This window comes from Grampus griseus (assembly GCF_964374135.1).
Source record: "Grampus griseus genome assembly, chromosome: 9".
Lineage (NCBI taxonomy): Eukaryota > Metazoa > Chordata > Mammalia > Artiodactyla > Delphinidae > Grampus > Grampus griseus.
In genome coordinates this window covers 47,190,143-47,213,164 of record NC_139003.1, presented here as the reverse complement: position 1 = coordinate 47,213,164, position 23,022 = coordinate 47,190,143, and the positions used below count along the sequence as shown (strand labels likewise).

At 40.7% G+C, this 23,022-nt stretch overlaps 1 protein-coding gene across 5 annotated transcripts in view; it reads left to right on the top strand.

Moving 5' to 3' along the window:
- Positions 1–23,022, top strand: part of CREB5 (cAMP responsive element binding protein 5) — a 410,470-nt gene that overhangs the window by 299,266 nt on the left and 88,182 nt on the right. For all 5 annotated transcript variants that reach the window (XM_082661374.1, XM_082661372.1, XM_082661373.1 and 2 more), the window contains 2 exons: positions 4,599–4,725; positions 10,781–10,891. In XM_082661374.1, coding sequence (XP_082517500.1) covers positions 4,599–4,725; positions 10,781–10,891 — 238 coding nt within the window. The remainder of the gene's footprint in view (positions 1–4,598; positions 4,726–10,780; positions 10,892–23,022) is intronic.

Sequence of the window (23,022 nt, the reverse complement as noted above, 5' to 3'; positions counted from 1 at the left end):
GCTGTACCAGCTCAATTTCACTTAAGAGAGACACACTGAGCCCCTCCTATGTGCCAGGTGCCAGGTTAAGGGCTGTGGACGCACCAGTGAGCAGTAAAGAATACCCTTATCATAATGAAACATATAGTCTCACTAGGTTGAGAATATCTCATTTTCAGTTCGAGCCCTAGAATCTGAATTTGAGAGTTTCAAGGACCTGTAGTCTGATCCATTCACGAAACAGGTGATGAGAAGGAGAGCCTAAAAGCTAAGGAAGTTTCTTCTCCAGAGTCAGAAACTCTAATAGCAATGGCCTCTGGATCCCCTGCTGCTTGCCCACTCTTCCTGCCATTTTCTTGCGTTTCAAGCTTTTCTTCAGTCTGTCCCCCGCCCCGCAACACCAAGTTCTTTTGTTGTTATTTTTTTATCTGCTCAAGATTTCTTAGATGGCTGTGGTCTGATTTTGATGCTAATATTGATCTTCCAATTTTCCAACCTAATTTTCTTTTCATCATTCGCCTCTTCCCTTTGCCTGTCCACGTACCTGGCCTATCTGCCTGTCTTTAGAGTTTAATAAGCAATCCCAGGAGGTCATGGATCTGGTGAAGACCTGGGAAAGAAGAGCAGTCTGCCGTGATCCTGCTGAGATCTTGCAAACAATAGCACTGGCCCTTGGCTCCTTAAAGATAGTTGGGCTTGCCCAAGGGCAAGGAAGACCAGCAGGCATCTTTACTGACATCCCTAGATTGGATAACATCCTTTGGAGGGAAAAATGAGGCCATGAAATCTCTCGCTGTGGTACCTATCATTCTGTTAAGGACGGTGAAAACACAGTCTGTCATCCCTGACATCGTAATTGAAAGAAAAGCTTACATAGATTTCAGCCATAAGCAGTATGTTTATACAAGTGTATAAAGAGGAATAATCTGTCAAGTTGGAAAACTCTTAATGCTGTGGGACTCAGTTTCATAATTGAACAATCCAATATGAGCTCACACATCTTACCTTGTTCCATGCCTCAATAATTTTTAGTAGAAATACTTTACCTAGAGGCATATGCTTATTAAAAAGGAGGCTCGGCTCGCTCAAAGCCTGGAATTAACTCATGGCAACAAGCCTGCACTGGAGAGAGACTGTTGGGTCTTTGTTCTCACAACTTTACTGCAATTTGCCATCTTATTTTCAGAGCCTAGCTGATGTGTTGTTTGGGAAGTTTGGGTTTTTTTTAAAGGAAGAAAACATAATTTCACATGGATCAGTGACTTCTCATGTTAGCAATATTGCAGAATTTTACGACTTCATTGGAAAGTCCAGGGAGCAATGTGAATATCAAAGGAAATGGACCGTGGATTTATTTTAATATAAAAAAATCAATAACTTAGTTATGGGAGCCATCAAGGTGGGATGGGGACAGCCCTATATTGCAAGTTGAGAATAAGTCCTACTTCTTTTCATGACCCGTATGACCTTGGGCAAATTTAAATGTCTCTGAATTCAGCTTCCTCCTAAGTAAAATGGGAGTAATAGGACCTACCTACCACATTGCATTGTTTCAAGTCACATGAAGGTGAACATATTTAGAAAAGTATGAAGCAATGTATAAGTGCAATATAAAAAATTGTATGCAATGTATTACATAATTATTGTTTCTACATGCACAAAGGGAATCAGACAATTAATGCAAGTATTCCAATACCATTCTTGCTTCAGTGGTCTGAATATTCTGGACAAATGATTATTTCTCAGGCCAAGCTACATAATAACCCCATTCTAGTCCTTTGTATATCTAGTGATGGGTAGCCATAGATTTTTGTTTTTGCAGTTTTTGTAGTTTTAAAAACCTAAGCACGAAGCCTAGAAAACTCCATTGGTTTTGCAGGTGGAGTTGGGGAAATTATTTACAGAATCTGGGTAAAACAATAATTCAAAATTATTCAGAATTCAAACATACAGATTTCTGTAATAACCGTTTTTCCCTCTAAGTATACGTTGCTAATTGGCCTGATTGGTATCATTAGTAATTATTATTATAATCCCAAGGGAACCCAGTACCCTGAAAGATTTTCTTAATTAATGAGGGAATACTTGATATTTTAAAATCTAGGAGACCTATGCATGGTGTGGAAATAACTGACCTAATAAGAACATTGAATTAAATAAAACATACTATTCCCCAATTATTCTGTACAACTGGGAGTTTTCCACAGTTTGGGGAAGAACGAAAACTTGTTTTAAATTTAATTACTTTTGCGTCTTCATTTACATCACCATTAAGTTGTTTAATTGATTTCTTTTTTTAGAAAATAGCCCATCAGTAAAAACTGATAATCAAGGTTACCATTAATATGTTGGGAACAAAATATAAATGATGATAATGTGTTGCCCTTGTTTATGAGGATGATACTGCACATCAGCATAATCTAATATTTTTAGTTGTCTTTCCTATAACAGTTTTTGCGTGTCCCTAACTGTCTGCACTCAAAGCATTACCTCTGGTGACTAGGGGAACAGATATATGGTAGAAGACTGTATGTATGTATAGATTTATGTATCTATATGCATGCATGCATGTATGTATAGATGTCTGTCTCTATCTATGTGGATATCTTTAGATGAATGGTTGGATGGATAATTAACTATCTGTAGGGTTTCATTATGAAAGTGGGGAGTTCAGATTATTAATCTTGTACTTAGAGGAACTGACCATTATTAAATATTCTGTACTTTGATATATAGCTATTTTCTTTTCAGCAAAGGTCCCAAACAAAACATTATAGAATACAAAATAAATGTCTGATGACTGAGCAGCATTTTATACCTCTCTGACTGAGCTCTTCACCTCTGAATGACATAGACTTTAAGACCCAGTGACATTACAACTACAGAATTTTGGACCAGTTGAGACCAGCAATTTCCTAGAATTGTAAAAGCTGAAGGGCCTTCAAAGGCCTTACTAATCCTTACTGTTCATCCATCCTCCAGAGGTCCCAAGGGTACATGCCAAGAAATACCCATAGTACTTCATTTGCTTTTCTGAGAACACTCATTTCATTGTTACAAGCTTCTTCTATTAGCCTATCTATGTAACCACTCACACACATTCTATTAATAGAACTGGTTGTAATTTGTGTACATCTCCGTAAACTCTGTGTAAAGGTTTTATATATTTTTTATATTTTCATATATACAACTTCCTAAACATAAATCTAGGACTAATCTAGGACTAATCCTTCTATGATGTGTGTAACTCTGATAGCAAGCTATGTTTCCAAGGGACCTTTCAGGCGAAAAGAACAGAAAACTTAATCTTCTTTGGAATCGTAACAGCAATGCGAAGGAAGAATATCTTGGCATTCTTTTTCCCAGTTTAGGCTCCATGAGTCACCCATGGGAGGCAAATGAGCTCCAAAGAAAAGGCTCTTCATGCTACCCTTCCCTGAAACACAGGAAGGCGTTGGCCTGCAGAGAACGTCTCTCGGCAATCCTTACCCAGCGCTTAGCATGAGGGATTTTTTTTTTTTTTTTAAGAAAATACATTAATTTGGGAGGCACAAGTTTCTATCACGGCATTCAGGATAAGATGGTTTAACATGGAAGACTCAGAGGTCCTGAAGGGTGTTTGTTTATTTTGTTTTATTTGTTTGTTGTTAAGTCTTTACTTCGATGGTTTGACATTTATACAGCTCCCCAGAGCGAGAGCATCAGGAGATTGAGAATCTAGCCAAGGAGGTCACTTGTTTGCCATTTTTAATAAACACAAATAATTCCCTTTTTCCCTCAGTCCCATATTCCCTGCCTCATTAAATCAATTTAAGACCCTTAAATTTTTTTCTGGCAAATTGAAGCAAAAAAACTGTGTACTCCCCCAAGGAATGCTTACCCAAGTCCTGCAGGTCAGGCCGAAATCAGTTCCTGTCAAACAGCCTAACACCTCGAGCTATTATGAAATGAGGGATTGGTACTTGGGGGCTGGGCTCCAGACTTGCCTTGAGAAAGGCTCGTTGCATTGCTGTGAACCATAATCTAGCTACTTTGGTTTGTGACCTGGGTTTGTTGGGGGTTTTTTTCCACTCAAAGTAGAGAACTGTGAAAAAGTCAAAATGGATTTCTATTGGGAAATTATGAATGAAGTTGACTCTGCAAATCCAGATAGTGAAAGTATATCCAGAGCAAAGCCAGGCAGGCTTCCAGGCAGCGGTGTGAGAGAGTGTGGATAAAACAAATGTACACAGATCTCAGGCTCTAAGGTCCTCCAGAGGGCAGAGGCTTCAGAGTAAACACACAGGATTTCACCACCAGGTCCCTTTCCCGAGATGCAAGGTTGTAGGAGATTTACCGGCGTGTTGTCTATTGAATATCAGTTAGATAACAGAGGTCAGGAAATGAACTGGAATTTGATGTATTAACTAGGAAGTAGCAAAGGAAGCCAGGCTTGTATTTCATTTGTTATTATTTCCCTAATATCCTTAATTATGTGGCTCCCATCAGGGGATCTGATCTGCTGCTCTTGTAATGGTGTTGTCCCCGCTGGCTCTGGACATGGGAAACAGGCAGTGAATCCCCTGATCAGGGCATTGAGAATAACGTTTGCTATTTTTTTCTTTTTTTTCTGTTCCCAGGCCTGTCCCAGGCTCTCTATCTTCTCTGCTCCATCTTCACAACAGACAGAGACAGCCCATGCCAGCCTCCATGCCAGGGACCCTGCCCAACCCTACCATGCCGGGCTCTTCTGCCGTCTTGATGCCAGTAAGTGCTTCTGACTTGTGCCGAGGTTGCCCCATTTGAAAGAGTACAGGAAGAGCTGAGATCTAAGCTGACGGGGAAGAAAGTGGCTTCTTCTGGATGGAGAGTTGAGCTGGGTGCCAGTCTGCTTTGAGTGCCTTGCTGTGCATCCCTAGGCATCTTGCTGGCTTCTCCATCCTACAGTGCTTCCCTAATGAGGCATGGTTCCATCTTCCTGCTGGTGACAAGTGAGCTTGTCATACCCAGGGAATGGAATTTGTCCAGGGACACGGGATTTTATGACTACTCCAAAGCCTATAGCTTGGGCTACATACAGAGTGTCATTAAGTTGCCAATGAGTGGTCTAGCCAGGACTCAGAGTGATAATTAGAATAATAACAATAATAACGATGGTACATAATAACTGCTAACACGTATCCGTGTGTATCATGTTCTGTTAATCACGTTAGCAGCGTTTATTGAGGGCTTACCATGTGCCAGTCACTCTCTAAGCATTTCATCAACATGTGAAACAATGCTGTCAGGTAGGTACTAATACTATCCCATTTATTTGAATGGAGAAAGTAAGGTAATAGCTTGCTTGGCTGAGAAGTAGAGTAGCTGAGTTTTGAACCCAGGAATTCTCTCTCAACCACTACATGATCCGTACATTCTCTCCTTTCCCTCTCACAACAAACCTCTGAGGTATGCACTGTTATTACCCTCATTTTGCAGATGAGGAAACTGAGGCACAGGAGGCTAAGGAACTTGGTTAAGTGACTAAGTCACGACGAGCTAGTGAGTGACAGAATCAGGATTTAAATCCAGGTGGTCTGGCTCCTGAGTCTACAGGCGTACATGATATTATACTGCCCCTTCTGAAAACAACAGATTCATGTAGAACGCACATACAGACTGTTTCAGAGCAAACCTTGCTCTCCTGCCGCGGGATCCCCACCCCGTACATCGTCATCCTCCCTGGCATTGTGCTTCGGTGCACATGGCTGGTGTTATGATTTACAGGGCCATAAGGTTCTGAAAAGCCTTAGAGGTGATATGACAATTCAATTAAAACCCTCCCACAATAATATCAGGAATGTTTTGCAGAGCATTTTTAGCATTCTAAGGAACTGTCTACATTTGCTGTTTCATTTTGTCCTCACAGCAGTCCTGTGGGAATATGATCGCAGTCATTATTGATATGCTTATTTTACCAATGAAAAGCTGAAGAGTCAGACATTGAAGGGATTTGTCTAATGTCACACAGCTTGTAAGGGAAGAGTTGTGACTAGGACGCACACTCACCTCATGCTGAACAGCCCAGATCATCCCAGGATGAGCAATTTGCTCATTTATCCAAGTGAAAGCAGGGGCGTGGAGAAAGCCTTGGTGGCCCAATTGTAGAGACATGGACCTGCCCACTGTAAGTATCAGGTAGTTCAGGCTAGAAAGATTCTTTGCAAAATTGGGTCAGAAGGACAAGTGAGCTGACTGACTTTACCTGCACCACTCACCTTAAACATCTTTAGGTAAAGGAAAACAGCACCACCAATGCTGTGATCCTGGGTTTCATTCAACCCCACTAATTGCATGGAGACTTCTACCACAAGCCATCTTCATCCAGGCTTTAAATCCTTCTCGTCCAAAATAGTTTCCTTTCAGGAATTCTATGCATTGTCCAGAAAAATATCACTACAATGACCTTTTTTCCCTATTTGACTAAACTGTGTTCCATTCCCAGGGGCAAAGGTGGGACATTTAGGCTGAAAAGACCCAGAGAAAAGCGTGCCTGGCCCTGGTTTCTACCACATCACTTCATTGTACAACTTGAAATAATAGAGGAGTTGAACAGAAAAAGAGTCTTTGGGTCTTACCTGGTGGTCCAGTGGGTAAGATTTCGCTTTCCAACGCAGGGGGTGTGAGTTCGATCCCTGGTCAGGGAGCTAAGATCCCACATCCCCGTGGCCAAAAAACCAAAACATAAAACAGGAGCAGTATTGTAACAAATTCAATAAAGACTTAAAAAAAAAATGGTCCACATCAAAAAAAAGAAAAAGAGTCTTTAAAGTTTTAACAGAGAAGTCAATACACTTGAAATTTTTAAAAAATGTTGATGCGTCAGAATAGAAGCAAAGGATCAGGTGCATGGTAAAGAGCCAGTGTAGATAAAGAGAGTCAGGAGTTCCCAAACCCATGTCAGCAATGTGTACAGTTGTCATGAAAGTAGTGTCAATCTAGAGCAGTGATTCTCAGCTGTGGACAGTTTTTTACTCCAGGGGTTATTTGGCAATATCTGAAGACACTGTTGGTTGTTACAACTTTGGGAAGGTGCTACTGGCATCTAGTGGGTAGAGGCCAGGGATGCTGTTAAACATTCTACAATGCGCAGGATAGTTACGACGACAAAGAATTATTTGGCCCCAAATGTCAGTAGCGCCAAGGTTGGGAAATCGTGATTCAGTGTGACACTAATGTAGCTCAAGAAAATTAACACAAGGTATCTAAAAGCATATCCTAAGAGTTCTAGGCCCTAGAAATCTGGGCCTTTTCTTCCTTATTATCAAGTCGCCAGCCCTTGCACTGTAATTTTGGCTTGTCAAGTGTGGTCTTTCCGTAGAGTTCTTGCTCTGAGAAATCATGCTTCCTGTGGCGTAAAAGATTAGTTTACGTCTGTAGGTGAAGGTGAGATTCTTAACTGATCTGTAGTGCACGCTGTCAGGCTACGTATTTCACAAAGCTCTAGGTCAGAAACAAATGATGAATTTGTTCATTCATTTATTTATTTCGTAACATTTTGTTGAGCACCTGCCATGGAGCAAGCCCTGTGCTCGATGCTGGCATGTGGTGAAGAAAAAGGCGGGCGTTGGCTTCCAGCACTTCACTGGGTCGTGATTTCTGATCTTGAAAGTCAAATGCCGAAATAATTTGGGAATACGAACACCCATTTGTAATTACAAAACCCCAGTGAACCGCAGGCATTTTAGCTCCTGTTTTCCAGTTTGTTTCAAGGGAAAAGAAGAAGCTCAAAAAAAGGTGATATCCTTTCCCTGGATGTTTTACCTACAGTGCTCAACGTCGCTTAGTATTTAGCAAAGCCACTCCCATCTTCTGGCCTCTTGATTCTAGTCCACTCATTAAAGCCACACTCACGGGCAGAGCGTTATTAGCACAAAGCACTGAATGGTTGTTTTAAAGAGGCTCTTGCTAACCCCCTATAATTACTTAGGTGGAAAAATGCAATTTTTTAAGGTAGGAAAATCAGCCTGTTTTCAGTATTTTGTTTAATTAGTCAGTCATAAGGTAGAAAGGGTCCTAGACTGTAATTTTTCTGAAAAGTGGGAAGCGTGGCTGACTCTGGATCAAGAGGCAGCAAGCAGGCTACTCTCACTTCTTTGTAGAACATGATGGCTACAAAGCATGATGGAAGACGCTGGATAATCATGTGTCCTTCTGAACCATCCTCCTTCAGGAAACTGAAAGCCAAAGCTCCTTTGGACTTGATTTCCCTCTAGGAGAAGGTCACTAATTGGAATAAAGTGTTGAATCCTATTCCGACTCTCCTATCCCCTAGCCATTTTTAGAGAGTAATAAGCATTTTTTAGAGAAATCTCCGTGACTTAACAATGAGAGTATACAGATGTACTTTATGACACTGAACTGTACACTTAAAAAGAGTTAAAATGGTAAATTTTATATTATGTATATTTTACCATGATTTTAAAAAAATTAGACTACCCAGGCTGCCTGGAGATTTAGAGGAATATGAGAGTGAATACAGCTGGCCCTCCGTACCTGTGGGTTCCATATCTGCAGATTCAACGAACCATGGACTGAAAATATAGTTTTTAATACCAGAAAGTTCCAGAAAACATCACTTGAACTTGCCAAGTGCTGGCAACTATTTACATAGTATTTACATTGTATTAGGTATTATAGGTAATCTGGAGATGATTTAAAGTATAAGGGAGGGTGTGTGTAAGGTTTATGCAGTTACTATGCCATTTTATATAAGGGCCTTGAGCATCCTTGGATTTTGGTATCAGAGGTGGGTCCTGGAACCAATCCCCAGAGGATACTGAGGGACAACTCTATTTTATTTTGTTGAATTGGTGCTGCAAAAGGTTTTGCTAGAGTGCTCTAGAAAGTTCTCCCTCATTAAGTAGCTCCTTTGGAAACAATTTCACATATTCATACATTGCTAGATAACTGATAAGCTAATTCTGGCCAAGGTAAGGCTGATGGTGCTTTGCTGTGACAGGAAATGTGCCCCAGTCATTCATGAGAGACTTTAGGCAGGCACCTCTGCTAATCCACACATGGGTGTCATAACTATACTCCCCCCACCCCTGCCCTTGGGGTGGACACAGCAGGAATTGCAGTGATAGAGTCCCAACAATGGTAAAGGGTCATTTAGTTCAACTATTACTCTCAACTCTTCTTTGTGAGGTTTCCATCCTCCACAATTTGACAAATTCCAGTGATAAGGAACTCTGTATTTTCTAAGACTACTTAGGTTAACTGAGCAGAAACCTGGTTCCCTAACATTTCCAACCATTGTTTTCATTTCCATCCTTTGGCAAATGGAAAAACTCTTGCATTGAAGAAACTGTTTCCCCCCCCCGAGGAAAGTCGAATTATTTTCTGTGGGATTTCAGTATTAAGTATTTATTAAGCATTATTCTAGTTCTTCAAAAAGTGCTAATTTTCTACTAAACAGAAAATATGAATCAGACACACCCTTCCTTGACTGAAATAGAGATTTTGCTGTATTTACTTTTTAACGGGGACGTGCCCCGGAGACAAAAGAAACGAAATTGAGTTATTTGTAGTGAGGTGGATGGACCTAGAGTCTGTCATACCGAGTGAAGTTAAGTCAGAAAGAGAAAAACAAATGCCGTATGCTAACACATATATATGGAATCTAAGAAAAAAAAAAAAAAAGGTCATGACGAACCTAGGGGTAAGATGGGAATAAAGACACAGACCTACTAGAGAATGGACTTGAGGATACGGGGAGGGGGAAGGGTAAGCTGGGACAAAGTGAGAGAGTGGCATGGACATATATACACTACCAAACGTAAAATAGATAGCTAGTGAGAAGCAGCTGCATAGCACAGGGAGATCAGCTCGGTGCTTTGTGACCACCTAGCGGGGTGGGATAGAGAAGGAGGGAGGGAGGGAGGGAGACGCAAGAGGGAAGAGATATGGGAACATATGTATATGTATAACTGATTCACTTTGTTATAAAGCAGAAACTAACACACCATTGTAAAGCAATTATACTCCAATAAAGATGTGACAAAAAAAAAAATGCCAGAACTCAATTCAGATATTTGAATGTTAATTCTAGACACTAGGGCAGGCCAGCAGGACAGTGGGGGTCATCGATCACGAGTCTTCAGCACCCTGACTGCTTTCTTCACCTTTCCAGAGCCCTAGCCCTGCTGTGAGGCCTAAAACTGCTCCGGTGTAGTCAGACACGGTTAACAGGGAACAGAAGATGTTCCAGGGGCAGCAGCTCAGATACCTCTGCTGAATCATTTTGATTGTGGTCATGAGTTAGAGAGACAGGAAGACACGTCATCTTTAAGAGGGTGGCTTTTTAAATGAATTTTTTCTTATTGATAAAATGATTCACGTTTCTGTATAAAATTTAGAGTGAACAAAAGAGCCACAGATAACCTGAGATAACCATTTGGTATATTCTGTATCCTTCCAGCATTTTTCTGTGCATACGTTATTCTGTGTAGCTATAAAAATAAGCATGATGAGTAGTATTTGGAGTGTTCGCAAAAGTGGAAGTATTGCATACTTTTGTTTGGAAATGATCTACCGTGACAACACGTAGCTCTCTTTGGCATCGGGCGTATTCTCTAGAAGGCGCAGCTTTGGATGATTCTTTGATGTGCGTGAGTTCAAGGCTCAGGAGTATATTGTTTACCCTTCAGCAAACCACAGGCTTTGCCGGGAGTTATTCACAGAAATTCTAAACGATCCATTTGAAAGAGAAATGCAGCTTTGTCTATGACCTAGACTGCCTTTCTCAGACTTCTGATCCTGTTACTTTCCTTTCTCTTAGATGGAGAGACAAATGTCAGTGAACTCCAACCTCCTGGGAATGCAAGGTCCAAATCTCAGCAACCCCTGTGCTTCTCCCCAAGTCCAGCCGATGCATTCGGAAGCCAAAATGGTAAATAACAGTTATAATCATCCTTTTGTTATTTCACGACTTTTTCTTTCTTTTGATTTCTGCTCTGACTTCCAGACTTCAGTTAAGTCAGGTAGATGGCTCTGTCTTTGTTTCAGTGAATAGGTCTTTCTGTGGAAAAGCTGTGCAGAGCTTGGCTCTCTCTTTGAGGCTATTTGTTACTGAACCTTGGCGTCGGATGCTCATATAACAAACGTTGGACAAGCATGTGGCCTTGGTGAAAGGGATGTTTGGAAGTTTGGGGAAATCCATAGGAGTTGAGGAGGGATGCACCCAAGTATGTGTATATTTGCTCAGAAAGTGAAATTAGCAAAAACAATCCAGAGTTTCTCTCCTTCGAGGTAGTCACAGTTTCAATGCCACTCTTCCTGTCCCCACGGCCACCAAGACAGACATGTGATTTTTAAGCACATACTACTATGAAAATATTTTTCAGTTTTTGTTATAGTCAGATGTGACGTTGAGCTGAAAGGACCAGTGCCTTGTTTTCTCACGGGGTAACTGCAGGTCACGCTGAAACGTGTGATTTCAGGTGACAACTTCAGTGACTTTTAACGTATGAGACTGGTGTGCAGTAAGGTCAGTCCTTCCAATCAAAGTGATAGATTCATGCATTTCTGTTCTACCAAATATTAAGAAGAGCAATGCCTGTCGATCTTGGCCATATAAAGTAACTTTGCTGGTTATATTTAGTGGAGTTACTTGAAGTAGGTCATTCAGTTTTCGTACAAATTCTGACACCACAGTTAGTAAGGTATCAAATGTCAACAAAATACACTGCAGCAAAGTTTTTAGTATCTGCTGTTGGATCGATAGCTTTTGCTAGGAGTTGGGAGATTTATTTGGTTTGCTGACTGACGGCGTCAGGGACCCTGTCTAATGGCTGGGGTGAGGATGTTATTGACATCTCTGAAAATTAGCCATCCATACCCAGTGACTTCGTTTTCAATGGCAGCAAGTTTCTTTGGCGCCTGCTTTGGTCACGTTCTCTTGGAAACTTCACTCATTTCACTTGCAGCTTCTCAGCCCAAGGAAGCAACTGAACTCCCAGTGTTGGCTACGTTGAGCAAATAAAATCTGTGGTTGGGAGAGTTCTCTTTGCTGTGCCACAGTCCCTGTGACATGCCAGATGGCGCCGGCACCTTCAGCAAAGCTCGTTAAATCTTTTTGGAATCGGCAAATATTTTTTCAACTCAGGCCCTGCTGAGCCAAAACAAATACTTGCTGGCAGAGTAAAGTCCAAACTGGCATCTGTTTTGGAGACCAGAGTAATGCCATTTACATTTTTTTAAAGGAAAATAAAAAATGAATTGTGACGGTACTTAAGAAAAAAATAAAATTAAGTTATTCATGTGTATGAATAAGTGTTCTGGGTCTAAGCATCAGATGCTACTCCTCCAGCTGGATTATTTCGGAATCACCTAGTTTAGTTCAGGGTCTGTATCCCTTTTGAGGGACCTGCCAGACAAACTTGAGGTAGATTCTAAAGCACAATTCCAAAGCAACTTTCCCTGCAGTTGAGTTTCATTGGATTTTACGCCACCACTTGACTCTGAAGTGTCCTGCCCCTCTTCTTGCTGGCAAAGAAGGAAAATGCTTCCAAAGGGAGTACAGGTTTCTAGTTATTTACATGTATGAAATAAAAACGTACGATATGGCAGATTAATAGTGAATGATATCAGCAGGAGACAAAAGGGAGAATTGGGCTGTACTTGTAAAAATAGCGTGACCCTGTGAATGTTCGTCGAGTTAAATGTTGAGCAGGCATACTCCTCTGCTGATTCATGTTCTAAGTGAATGAATATTTCCAGATCCATGGTGTCTGGGCAAACCAACTGTATCATGAAGTAGATACAGCTTTTCCCCCTGCTCCAAACTCCCACGCCTAACCCGGGTATTGCCAATACAAATATGGATTACTGTTAATCCAAAGGGAAAAATTGTAATATTGGCCACTTATATTTTGGAAGAAGAGCATTTACCTAGTAGCTTGGAAAAGCGTTAAGTGAATGACTTTTAATACATTACTGAGCGTCCCTATTCTGATTTCTGCTTGCTTTATTCACTGGAGAAACCTGTCATTGCCATCTACTAACCGTACAATATTTTCTAGCAGCTTTGGTTTACTTAGATGAAAAGCTTTTATAAAATACAACGTAGAGAAGGAAAAAAATCTTCCACAATGTTAATGTCAGCCAGAGCCTCCCCAGGTTTCTCAGAGCTATGGGCTTTGTTGTTCTATGCCTAATTTTCTTCCTGTGTAAGACTAGAATGGATTCCAGATTTCAACTAAGACTCTGGTTTCGCTGTTTTCAAGGACTTTTCCAAAGGTCACACATGGGCTATTGTGATGAAGGCGCTGTGTGGGGTGTGTTCTCAGAGCACAAGAGAAAGCAGAGAGCTGCCTGGGAGGTGTTGCCTACCTCACAACGCTGCAGACCTAGTCTCCTGGGAATGGTGCTGTCAGAGTGTCCGCTTTACACTCCCTCTTGGCCACTGACAAAAGCCATCATCCTGAATCTCTGGGGAAACTCAGAGGTCCTCGAGGTGGACAAAAGCTGTAGACAGGATTGCTTTACAGGTACAGTTTTATTAGAAGCTGTCTGACAAGTGATGGCTCAGTAGAAGACATCCATTTTCTTTGCCCCAAATCGGTCACTTCTGTTGTGGAAGAGAGCAAAATAGGTGTCCCCAGTAAGCTCCATCTTGCATTAACCTGCAACATCTTAAATCAAAATCATACACGTTCTTCTTTTGATTTAATGTGTATTAGTATCAAGCAGTGCACTTCAATGTATCCAAGCTGATTTGATCATAAGTCTGGCAGATAATAATTTCGTTTTATGGATCTTTTTCTGAAGAATTAAGCCAAGAAGCATATAACTTCACAATTATGCAAGTGAATATGTGCATATTGGGTTTCGTTTGGGGGTCAGAGCAGACTCAGAGCTGTGAGAGCCTTCCATCTTTGCAACCACACAGAGAGATAGGCTCTTCCTTCCAGATTCCTGGGATCGGTGGGTGTCTTCCCTGAAAATGGGGTCGGCTAGGAGGAAATTCACTGGATACCTGATGGACAGTTTTAACACTCAATGGGGAGAGAGAGAGAGAAAGAGGAGGATGAGCAGAGAGAAGTGGAAAAGGGGAGGAAGAAGGAGACAGAACAGGTAGGAAATGCAAACCAGACTGGGACCCGTTTTTCTAGCCTTTGCTGGGTGCGAGTGATTCTGCAATGATGTGGATGTGCTGCCCTCAGAGTTATGTAGATTTGTGTTCATTTCTAGCTGTGAGAATTAGACCAATTCTATCTAACTTTGAAAAAGGTTTTCCTTTTCTTCTTTTTAAAGAAGTCAATAATAGGGTTGGAAACTACATAAGGAGTGGGGAGAACTTGTCCATACACCTGTCTTGAGTCTCATTAATGATGAGATGACAACTCTCATATTGGAACTGATTAAAATGAGGACGGCATATAAACAACAATTCATGGAGGGCTCTGGCCACTCTGCCCAGATTCCACCTTCAGTTTGGATAGGGGTAGGAAGCCCAGGAAGTATTGATACCAGTGAGAAGGTATGTATAGCTGCGACCTGATTTTATTCTCAGGACAGCCCCATAACAGGGATATTGTCCCCATTTTACAGCTGAGGCAACTGAGGCTCCAAGAGGTTAAAAAACTGGCCCAATGACACATCACTTAGCAAAAGCTAAAGTCTCAGACTCTGATGACAAAGCTTTTCCGTCACAACATTGATCCTTTGATAAAAATACACAGCTTCCAGGTATCAGTAACCAGATGATTAAATCAAATTCTTTTTAGGTGAATTTATATATTCATACTAACGGGAGACAAGGATGGCAAGGATAGTTTAGATCTCCAGATAACCTGGAAAAAATGTGGAGTGGTTGTTTAGTTAAACAACTAAACTTACCTCTTGGTTTAACCAGAGCTCTGTGGCTTCACTGACTGCTCCAGCCTCACTGCCTCTTATTCAAACACATTTTAATCATGACATTTCTTGTTTTACATGTGTGTCTCCCGCACTTGATTGATTGGAAGCTCCTTGAAAATAATCCTTGCATTGTGTAAGCTCCGTGTACTGAGAAAGGCCCCATGAATGAGAACTGAATTTAATTGAGTTGAGTTGAATTAAAATTATGAGAAGGAACCAAACCCTAGCCCTGGAAATCAGGGTGAGATGGAGTGAGTAGGGGGTACAGGTGGGGCTAAGAAGGAGAGGATAAAGTGTGTTAAATGTTAAGCTAAGTATTCAGCTTGTAAAGAGTAGCTGACGACATTTGATGTGTTTGAAAGACATCTAGAAACAATATCCGTCATAGTTTTTCCTTGAGAGGAAAGCAATATGTCTGTTCCTTAGAAAACAGAACTTGGAATATCATTTCCTAGGAATTGAGAGCAATCAATACTAAGTGCTGTTTCTTCCACTGTGGTGGATTGATTGTGCTGTATTTTGGTCACCTACTGTCAATACCTCATCCACAGTTAGGTTTGCAGTTTATTCAATGAATATATAAATATATACATTAATGAATGAATGAAAGAAACCAAAAGGATTGAGAGTCAAGACCTTTGAGAGATGGAGGGCACTTAGTGAAGAACTGCCCAATTCCTCATTTCACAAGTGAGGACACCAAACCTGGTAAAGACTTAGGGAGATCAAGCCATCATTTAAACACAAAGCTGGGCTCCAACAAAGGCCTTCACGCTTCTATCCAGAATTGTGCTTTCTCCACCAGCTGTACTGATAAATTACGAACAGTGCTTCTTTTTTTGGCTCATGGTTTCCTCCTGGCAGATTGGCAGACAAGAAAACTGGGGTGGTAGAGTCAGCAATCCATGGTTAAATCTCTACTTTGTTTTGAATGTCAACCTGGGTGTGTTTGTGTTTGCCTTTCCCCTCCCTAATTATCGAGCTGGATAACTGTTTGCCTACAGTGCCCGTTGGCCACCCACTGTCCAACAGATAAATCACAGAGAAGCCTGGCTCCATATGGAGTTGCCTGGAAAGTTTATACACATGAAAAGACAGTCTCCAGGTAACATCTCTCTGGCACTCTTGAGAAATGCCGTTCTGCGATTTGCCTATTTGCTTTAATCATCCCCAGCTTCACTTCCTAAGTGTCCAGGAATAAAAAAGCAGTGAATAAATAGGCTGTCTGCTTCTCAGAAGCTTTGTGGAGAGGCAGGAAATGCTGTTGACTTGACAGACACGCTCTTCTCATTAACTTTCGAATCATGCCAGCAGCCATGTGTCCCCGTAGCCAGTGATCAAAACGCGATGATGGGCTGAACCAAGATGACCACCTTTCAGAATCATTCTCCCTCAGTGCTGTGAAAAACCACTGTCCAATATGCAGGTGGATAGGAATTAGGTAAGATTCTATGACAACAATCACGAAAATCTACACTGTCACTAATATGTATGATGGATCTTATTTTAAGGGCAATTTGCCTTCTTAGAACACCATGGTAGAAAATAATAATTGTTAACAGTAATTAATCACTTGTGTATGTGGCAGAAATTATGTTAAGCATCTTGCAATATATTATCTCATTTAATTCTCCAAACAATACGCTTAGGGAGGTACTGTTCTTAATCTCATTTTATAAATGAACTGAGAGGTTGAATAACTTGTGAAGAACAGACAAGCTGGTAAAATATGGTGCTGGGATGTGAACCCAGGCATTGGGCCCTTGGTCCTGACCGTAAACCGTAATGTTTTGCCAGCAGTGGGGATGATCGTCCTATGAGTTCATATTAGTAGAGCACTTTCCAAAGTGCTCCAAAGTACATTGTCTCCTCGGAGCCTCATAGCAATCCTCTAAGGTCAACAGGGAATTATTACTATCCTCATTTTATAGACACAGAGAGGTTCTAAGTGACTTTTCCAGCATGATCCAGTGGCATAACCAGGCCCTGAGCCCAAGTCTTCTTTGATTTTTGTCCTGTTTCTACTATATCATGCTAACCCTGGAGTCCCCATGATAACTTATCCCGAATTGAAGCAAGTTCTTATAAAAGCGAAATTCAGTGGTGTTAAAGTATCAATAAGATGCAGCTCAAATTAATAGCTAGGCCCAGCCACCTAACTATTAGCTTCTCTAGTTCTCGTCATCTAAACACCAGAGAGAAGGCTGATTCATATTTCTGTCTGGCCAAGACAACTGCTGAATTAAAGAACGAAAAGCAACAACACAACTCTAAGAGCTAATACAAGCCCTGACTCCTTTCTCTTGGCTGGAAGTATAAACTTTCACATGCCATTACCACTTCGCCCGTTTAAACTGTAGGATGTTTAATTTAGGAATATATTGTGTCGAGTTTTGTGGTACAATGTAAGTGATTAGATTATGAGATCACTGATAAGAGCTAGCAACCATGTATTTATATTTCTACAGAACAGAATAAATTCCTACAGCATTTACATTCCGTGTGCTGATCAGGATCCCAAACACGTGGGATTATACATTTGATTATATTTGTTTTGAAAATGAGAATTTGAGAGATTAGCAATTGCTTATGAATCACCAAATTCCAGAGCAGGAAAGGATTATATTGGCAAAATTCTTTCCTTTGAGAAACAAAGGTCTGAAGTTCAAGTTAACAGCTGGTCTAAGGTCACGTAGCTAATTAGCAAAAGAAGGGGAATTAGAACCCAGATTCCAGGTTTTCAATTTATAGTACTTCACTCTCCATGTGCTAGTCAGGAGTTGACAGAGAAAGCCATCTGCTGGTTGCCGTGATAGTGAATTTTCTAAGGGAGTGTTTCCTGAAGCGTTGTCAGTACCTGGGGAGAAGAGGGTCAATCAGCTTTTCCCTTTTATATCCAATGGGAATTGAAGTTCATCATCAGAATGCCTGAAGGAATGGGTCCAGTTTCTATAATTCTTCCTGAGACTTGGGGGTCTTGACGTGAGACCACTAAGCTATTCTGCTTGGTTATCCAAAGCATGGATTCATGATAAGTATTGCCTCTCTTGGCACCCAGTACAAGCTGACTTGATTTTGCCTGCCACCAAGCAAAAGTAAACTTCCCACTTCTCATTGCTGTGATTTTTGGGACTGCATGGATCTTACTTGGGCTTTCGGAGATCTGTTTCGTGCTGGTGTGAAGTGGGGACCGAGCTCTCTGAGCACCCATCACAAAGCAGTATTGAAATTGTCCCTTTCCATCGGCCCTCTCTGGGCTCTCACCATCTCCACCCTCACCAGGGGCTCCGCGCACACACACATTCAGATAGTCTCCGAGGACTCACTGTCTTCCCAGTTCTCTCTCTTTCTCTTTCTGCAAGTATCCACCCTGTTTTGGTAACCGTAGCAACAGGTGAAATACAATCCCAATATTTGCTTGCTGCCTCTGTCACCCAGCCCAGCACGCGCATCGCCGGCTCTTGTTTTTGTGTTTGTTTAACGTTCCCAAGCCTGAAGTCAGATGCATCTGGGCAAGGACGCCACGCACGGTCGGTCTGGTTTGGAACACCCCCTCTCACACAGTCTTCAGGCACGTCTTCTTTGTGTGTTTGTATACGTGTGCACACGCGTGTCTCCTTGTCTGCTTTGGAACGTTGTACAAATAAGTTCAGCTTATGTTAGAATAGCCAAGCGGGAAAAAAAGGAATTTAACACAACTTGTTACAAGGAAGTTCTGCTTTGCAGAGATATATTTTGGTCTTTTTCTTGGAATTTATGTCGCTTACACTTTCCAAGATTTTTGCCAGCACCGCTAATAAGGAGAGTTTGCTTTGCACTTCGGGATGATGGTCTGCCTTGAGTTGGTTTTTTATGTGGCAGGTACAGCAGATCTGTCAGAAAACTTGTGCCTTGAGGGGGATGGAAGTGGGGGCATTGGGGAAGATAGAGGAGGGAGGCAGAGTTTTCCTGAAAGTGTGGGATTTTTCTTTTGTTAACAAAATAAAAGGGAGAATCCAATCTTCAAAACTAACCAAGAATATATTTTTCCTGTTGGTATCCTTTGAAATGGTCTTTCTATCCCCTGTTTGTTTGAAAATCTAGCTGTACTGTATAGTATTGTATATTTTATATATTTTATTTGCCTTAGTATAAGATGAATCATTAGGTTCTCAGAATCGGTGAGTCTCCACAGTAAAAATAAATACATCAAGTATTTTTATTTTGAAACGGTATTTGCAATCACCAGACAGAAGATGTGTTTAAGGAGGATGAGATTTTCATCCAACTGTGGCCTTGGATTCTAGAGATTAGAAGTGCAACCAGAGAGGCAAGGCAGTAACCTGATTTCAGTAGAGAGCCAGCATCTGAAGAATAAGAGGGAACAAGAAGAGTGCACTTGGGTAGAATTTCAGAGTCGGCAAGTGTTTCGCTTGCACCCTTTCCTGGAATGTGCTTCTCCCTTTTGGCACCTCCGCATGGAAATGTGCCCATGTTTCCAGGGTACCAGTCCTATGTCCCTCCCAGCCTCTCCTGCTTCACTCAGCTCCGCGCACCATGGTCACTCTCTGAAAGCCCCTCCCAGGAGGCTGGCATTTTTCTGAGGGCTTCTGGCTGCCTTGCCTCTCCTATCCTATTTCCTTCGCTTTGCAAACTGCACTCCTCCTTTTTTACAAGACTTAGCTCAAATGCACATCACATTTCCTGCAAAGTCTTCTCAACTTCCTCAGGTAGACAGGAGCCACGCCTTCTGCTGGGGTAGACTCCATTTGCACCTTGTTTATCTATTCCTTGTACAGGATTTATTACATGTCATCGTCTGTGTACCTGCCTCACTGCCAGCCTGTGAACTCCTTGAGAACAGAGGCCAATTTGATGCCATGTCCCAGGGCTGGCATCTTTCCTGCACGTTCTAGGTGCCCAGTAAATGTTTGTTGATAGAATGAAGGAAGGCAAGTCATAAACCAATTTAGATGGAGATGGTACTGTGACTTATTATGCCGTTCCACGCTTTGGGCTTTTTTTTTTTTTTTTTTTTAAAGCTCCAGGGATAAGGTAGGACTTAACTCAGATGATTGATTCAGCAGTGGTAGAATTTCAGGACCCATGACAAGTGGGTAGGAGAGAGATATTTGAGCAGGTGAGAATCCTTCCCACAATTTCCCAAATCCCTGCATCGGTATTTGGGGGCTCTGCCAGCCACAGCCAAGTGCAGCTCTGCAGAGAAGCCCTGCATAAGAGTTCTAGTTTATATCCTGCTTTTGAAAAATTTCACATGATGCTATGAGCATTTTCCCATATCACTAAATATCTTTTGAAAACATGTTAATAATTGTATAACTTATCCTATGGCTATTGCATGAAAATTTTCACTTTATTTCTATTTCTGGGTATTTATATTTCCTCTACTAGAAATAACCTTTTGATTAGAAAAATAAATCAAACAAAAAACAGATCTGAAATTATTTAATTATATCTTTGATTATTTCCTTAGGATAGATTCCTAGAATTAGGATTACTAGGTCAAAGGGAATAAACATCTTAAAGACTTGGTATATGTACTACCAAATTTCTTAAAATTTACCCTTATTTTCATTCCTCTGTGTAACATAGGAGGACATCTATCTTATAGCATTTTCAGAAGTATTAAACATTCTCATTTTAAAACAAAATCTTGGCCGGTTTTTGTTTGTATTTTGTACATTATGGTAATGTTACACATCTTTTTCTATATTTGTTGGCCACTTGATTTTCTTTTCTTGATACATTTCTATACTTTCATGCAATTTTTCTTCATTGGGGTGAGTATTGGGATACAGGGAACAAATGATAGAGCAGGTTATCCTCCCTCTACTGCATTTTTCAAATTCTTAATAATTAGCTGGCTTCACTACCTTACTTTACGAATTATATTTTTGTTTCTAAAACTCAGTGCCTGTCTGAAAATATATTTAGGAGTTCTTTGGTGTTTTGTTTTGTTTACGTGTCTCTTTTGCTTGGATGCACAGTGTTTTGAGGGTTTAAAAAATCTCCTTAAGCTTTCTGATTTTTATAGTTATTCAACTGACTTATTGCAAAAAATGTTGGCTTCCCTAGGAGTATGAATGTGGCTCTTCCACATTTTCTATGCTTCTCTAACCAAGCCTTTGTTTATTTAAATATAAATCCAAGTATCTTAAGTAAACTGAAGATATGTTTGTGTCTCTCACACTTATCTGAGGTAGATTATATGGATCCTGCTTTATCCCATTTATGAGAAATCAATCTCTGACCATTTTTATTTCACCAGCCATGATGGAAGTATACGGATGTATATTGATTGAACTTTATCATATCACTCGATGGTTAAATGTCACTGAATCCATTCTCAAGCAAGAAAGTTAAACTGAAAATATAAAATAGCTTAATTCCCATGGGGTGATATTAATGGAGTATTATTTTAAGGCTGAGTGAGTCTTATGTTAACCAGACTGTAACCTCCTTACTAGTGCCTCGGCCCCCTCAGGGGAGAGATCTGACTGCCTAGCACATAGTTGGCACAGAATGTCTCTTCGTCAAATCAATGGATGTGAGTAACTATATAATAATATCAAACATGCATTGAGTGCTGATCATGGGCCATGTGACCATGTGATTTTCATGTTATGAAGATTCAGTGAGGAACGGCACATAAAGCACTGAGACTAGGCATTTACATGTATTCTCTTATTCCATCCTCACAACTACCTTATGAGGTAGGTATCCCTGGTTTTTGTTGTTGTTTGTTTTATTGAAGTATAGTTGATTTACAGTGTCATGTTAGTTTCAGGTGTATAGCTCAGTGATTCAGATTAGATAGATAGATAGATAGATAGATAGATAGATAGATAGATAGGTAGATCTCCCTGTATTTATAGGCAGATTAGCTGATGTTCAGAGGACAGTGCCCAGGATCACTCAGCCAGCAAGTAGCAAACTGAAGATTTGAACCCTACTCTGAAATCTGACCCTTCCATGCTGGATCTCTGCTTTGGCAACCCCAAAACAACACGGTGACTGGATTCTAGTAGGGGTAGAAGCAGTGACAATTAATTGGCATATATTTATTATTAGTGTCAGCTATGTACTAGGCTTCCTTTTTTCTTCTTCTTCTTCTTTTTTTAAGCAGTAGACCCCTGACATTCCTGAGAGTTTTGCCTGGCATTGCTGGGAATCCCCAAACCCATGCAGGTAGCACATCACATCCCTGTACCCAGGACAATAGGCAGAGAAAACCACATTGCAGTCCTGACCCTGGATGGAGGGCCAGACTGACAGTATTCCTGCCCAGAACTGTGTAGCAAATGTAGTTTAAATCTGCACCCCAGTGAAAGTTCAAATTACTATAGGTCCTGGGATTTGAGGGTTATTTTTTAGTATTTGAAACCTTGAATGTTAAATTGGAAAATACCAAGTCTCTGTGCCTTTAACGATAATGTTAATAATGACTGATAGCTCATATTTTAAGATATGTAGAACATTTTCCCGCCTTTCACACAGATGATCAAGCTAGCCTTTTATGGGAGCCACAGCTCTCAACTAGAATTAAGAATAAGATGAGTTTGCTTTTTGTTTTTCTTTGAGAAGTAGAATGAACCATTGGTTGAGAACAAAGACCCTACAATCAGACTTCCTGGCTTCAAATCCTAGCTGCCGGAGCTGATTGCTTAACCTCTCTGTTCCTCGTTTTCTCATCTGTAAAATGGGGATAATGGTAGAGCCTCACTTATAGAGTTATTTTCAGGATTACATGAGGGGATACAGGGACATCATCTGATACAGTACCTGAGACACAGTAATTTCTCTTTCTCTTTATGTATTATCTTCTTTCCTTTCCCCCCCTACTTCAAAGGTTACTTCTCTTTCTTTTATTGGTTTAATTCATGATTTTTAAAACATACTTGTACAAAGTTCTCATAGAAGAGAAAACTGAGACTAAGAGAGATTAAGTACCTTACCTTTGATCATTCAGCAAAGCTGTGGTAAACTCAGTTCTAGAATTCAACTCCCAGTTTTGATTAATGCACTAAATTACTCTGCTCCTTATAGGGACTTAGATATGAAAACCCCTGGGAGTTACACAGCTGTTGCTTTGAATTCACCAATTAATTGAAATATGTAAGAATAAAAATGACTTTAAAAAATGTTTAAAATAGTTAAAAG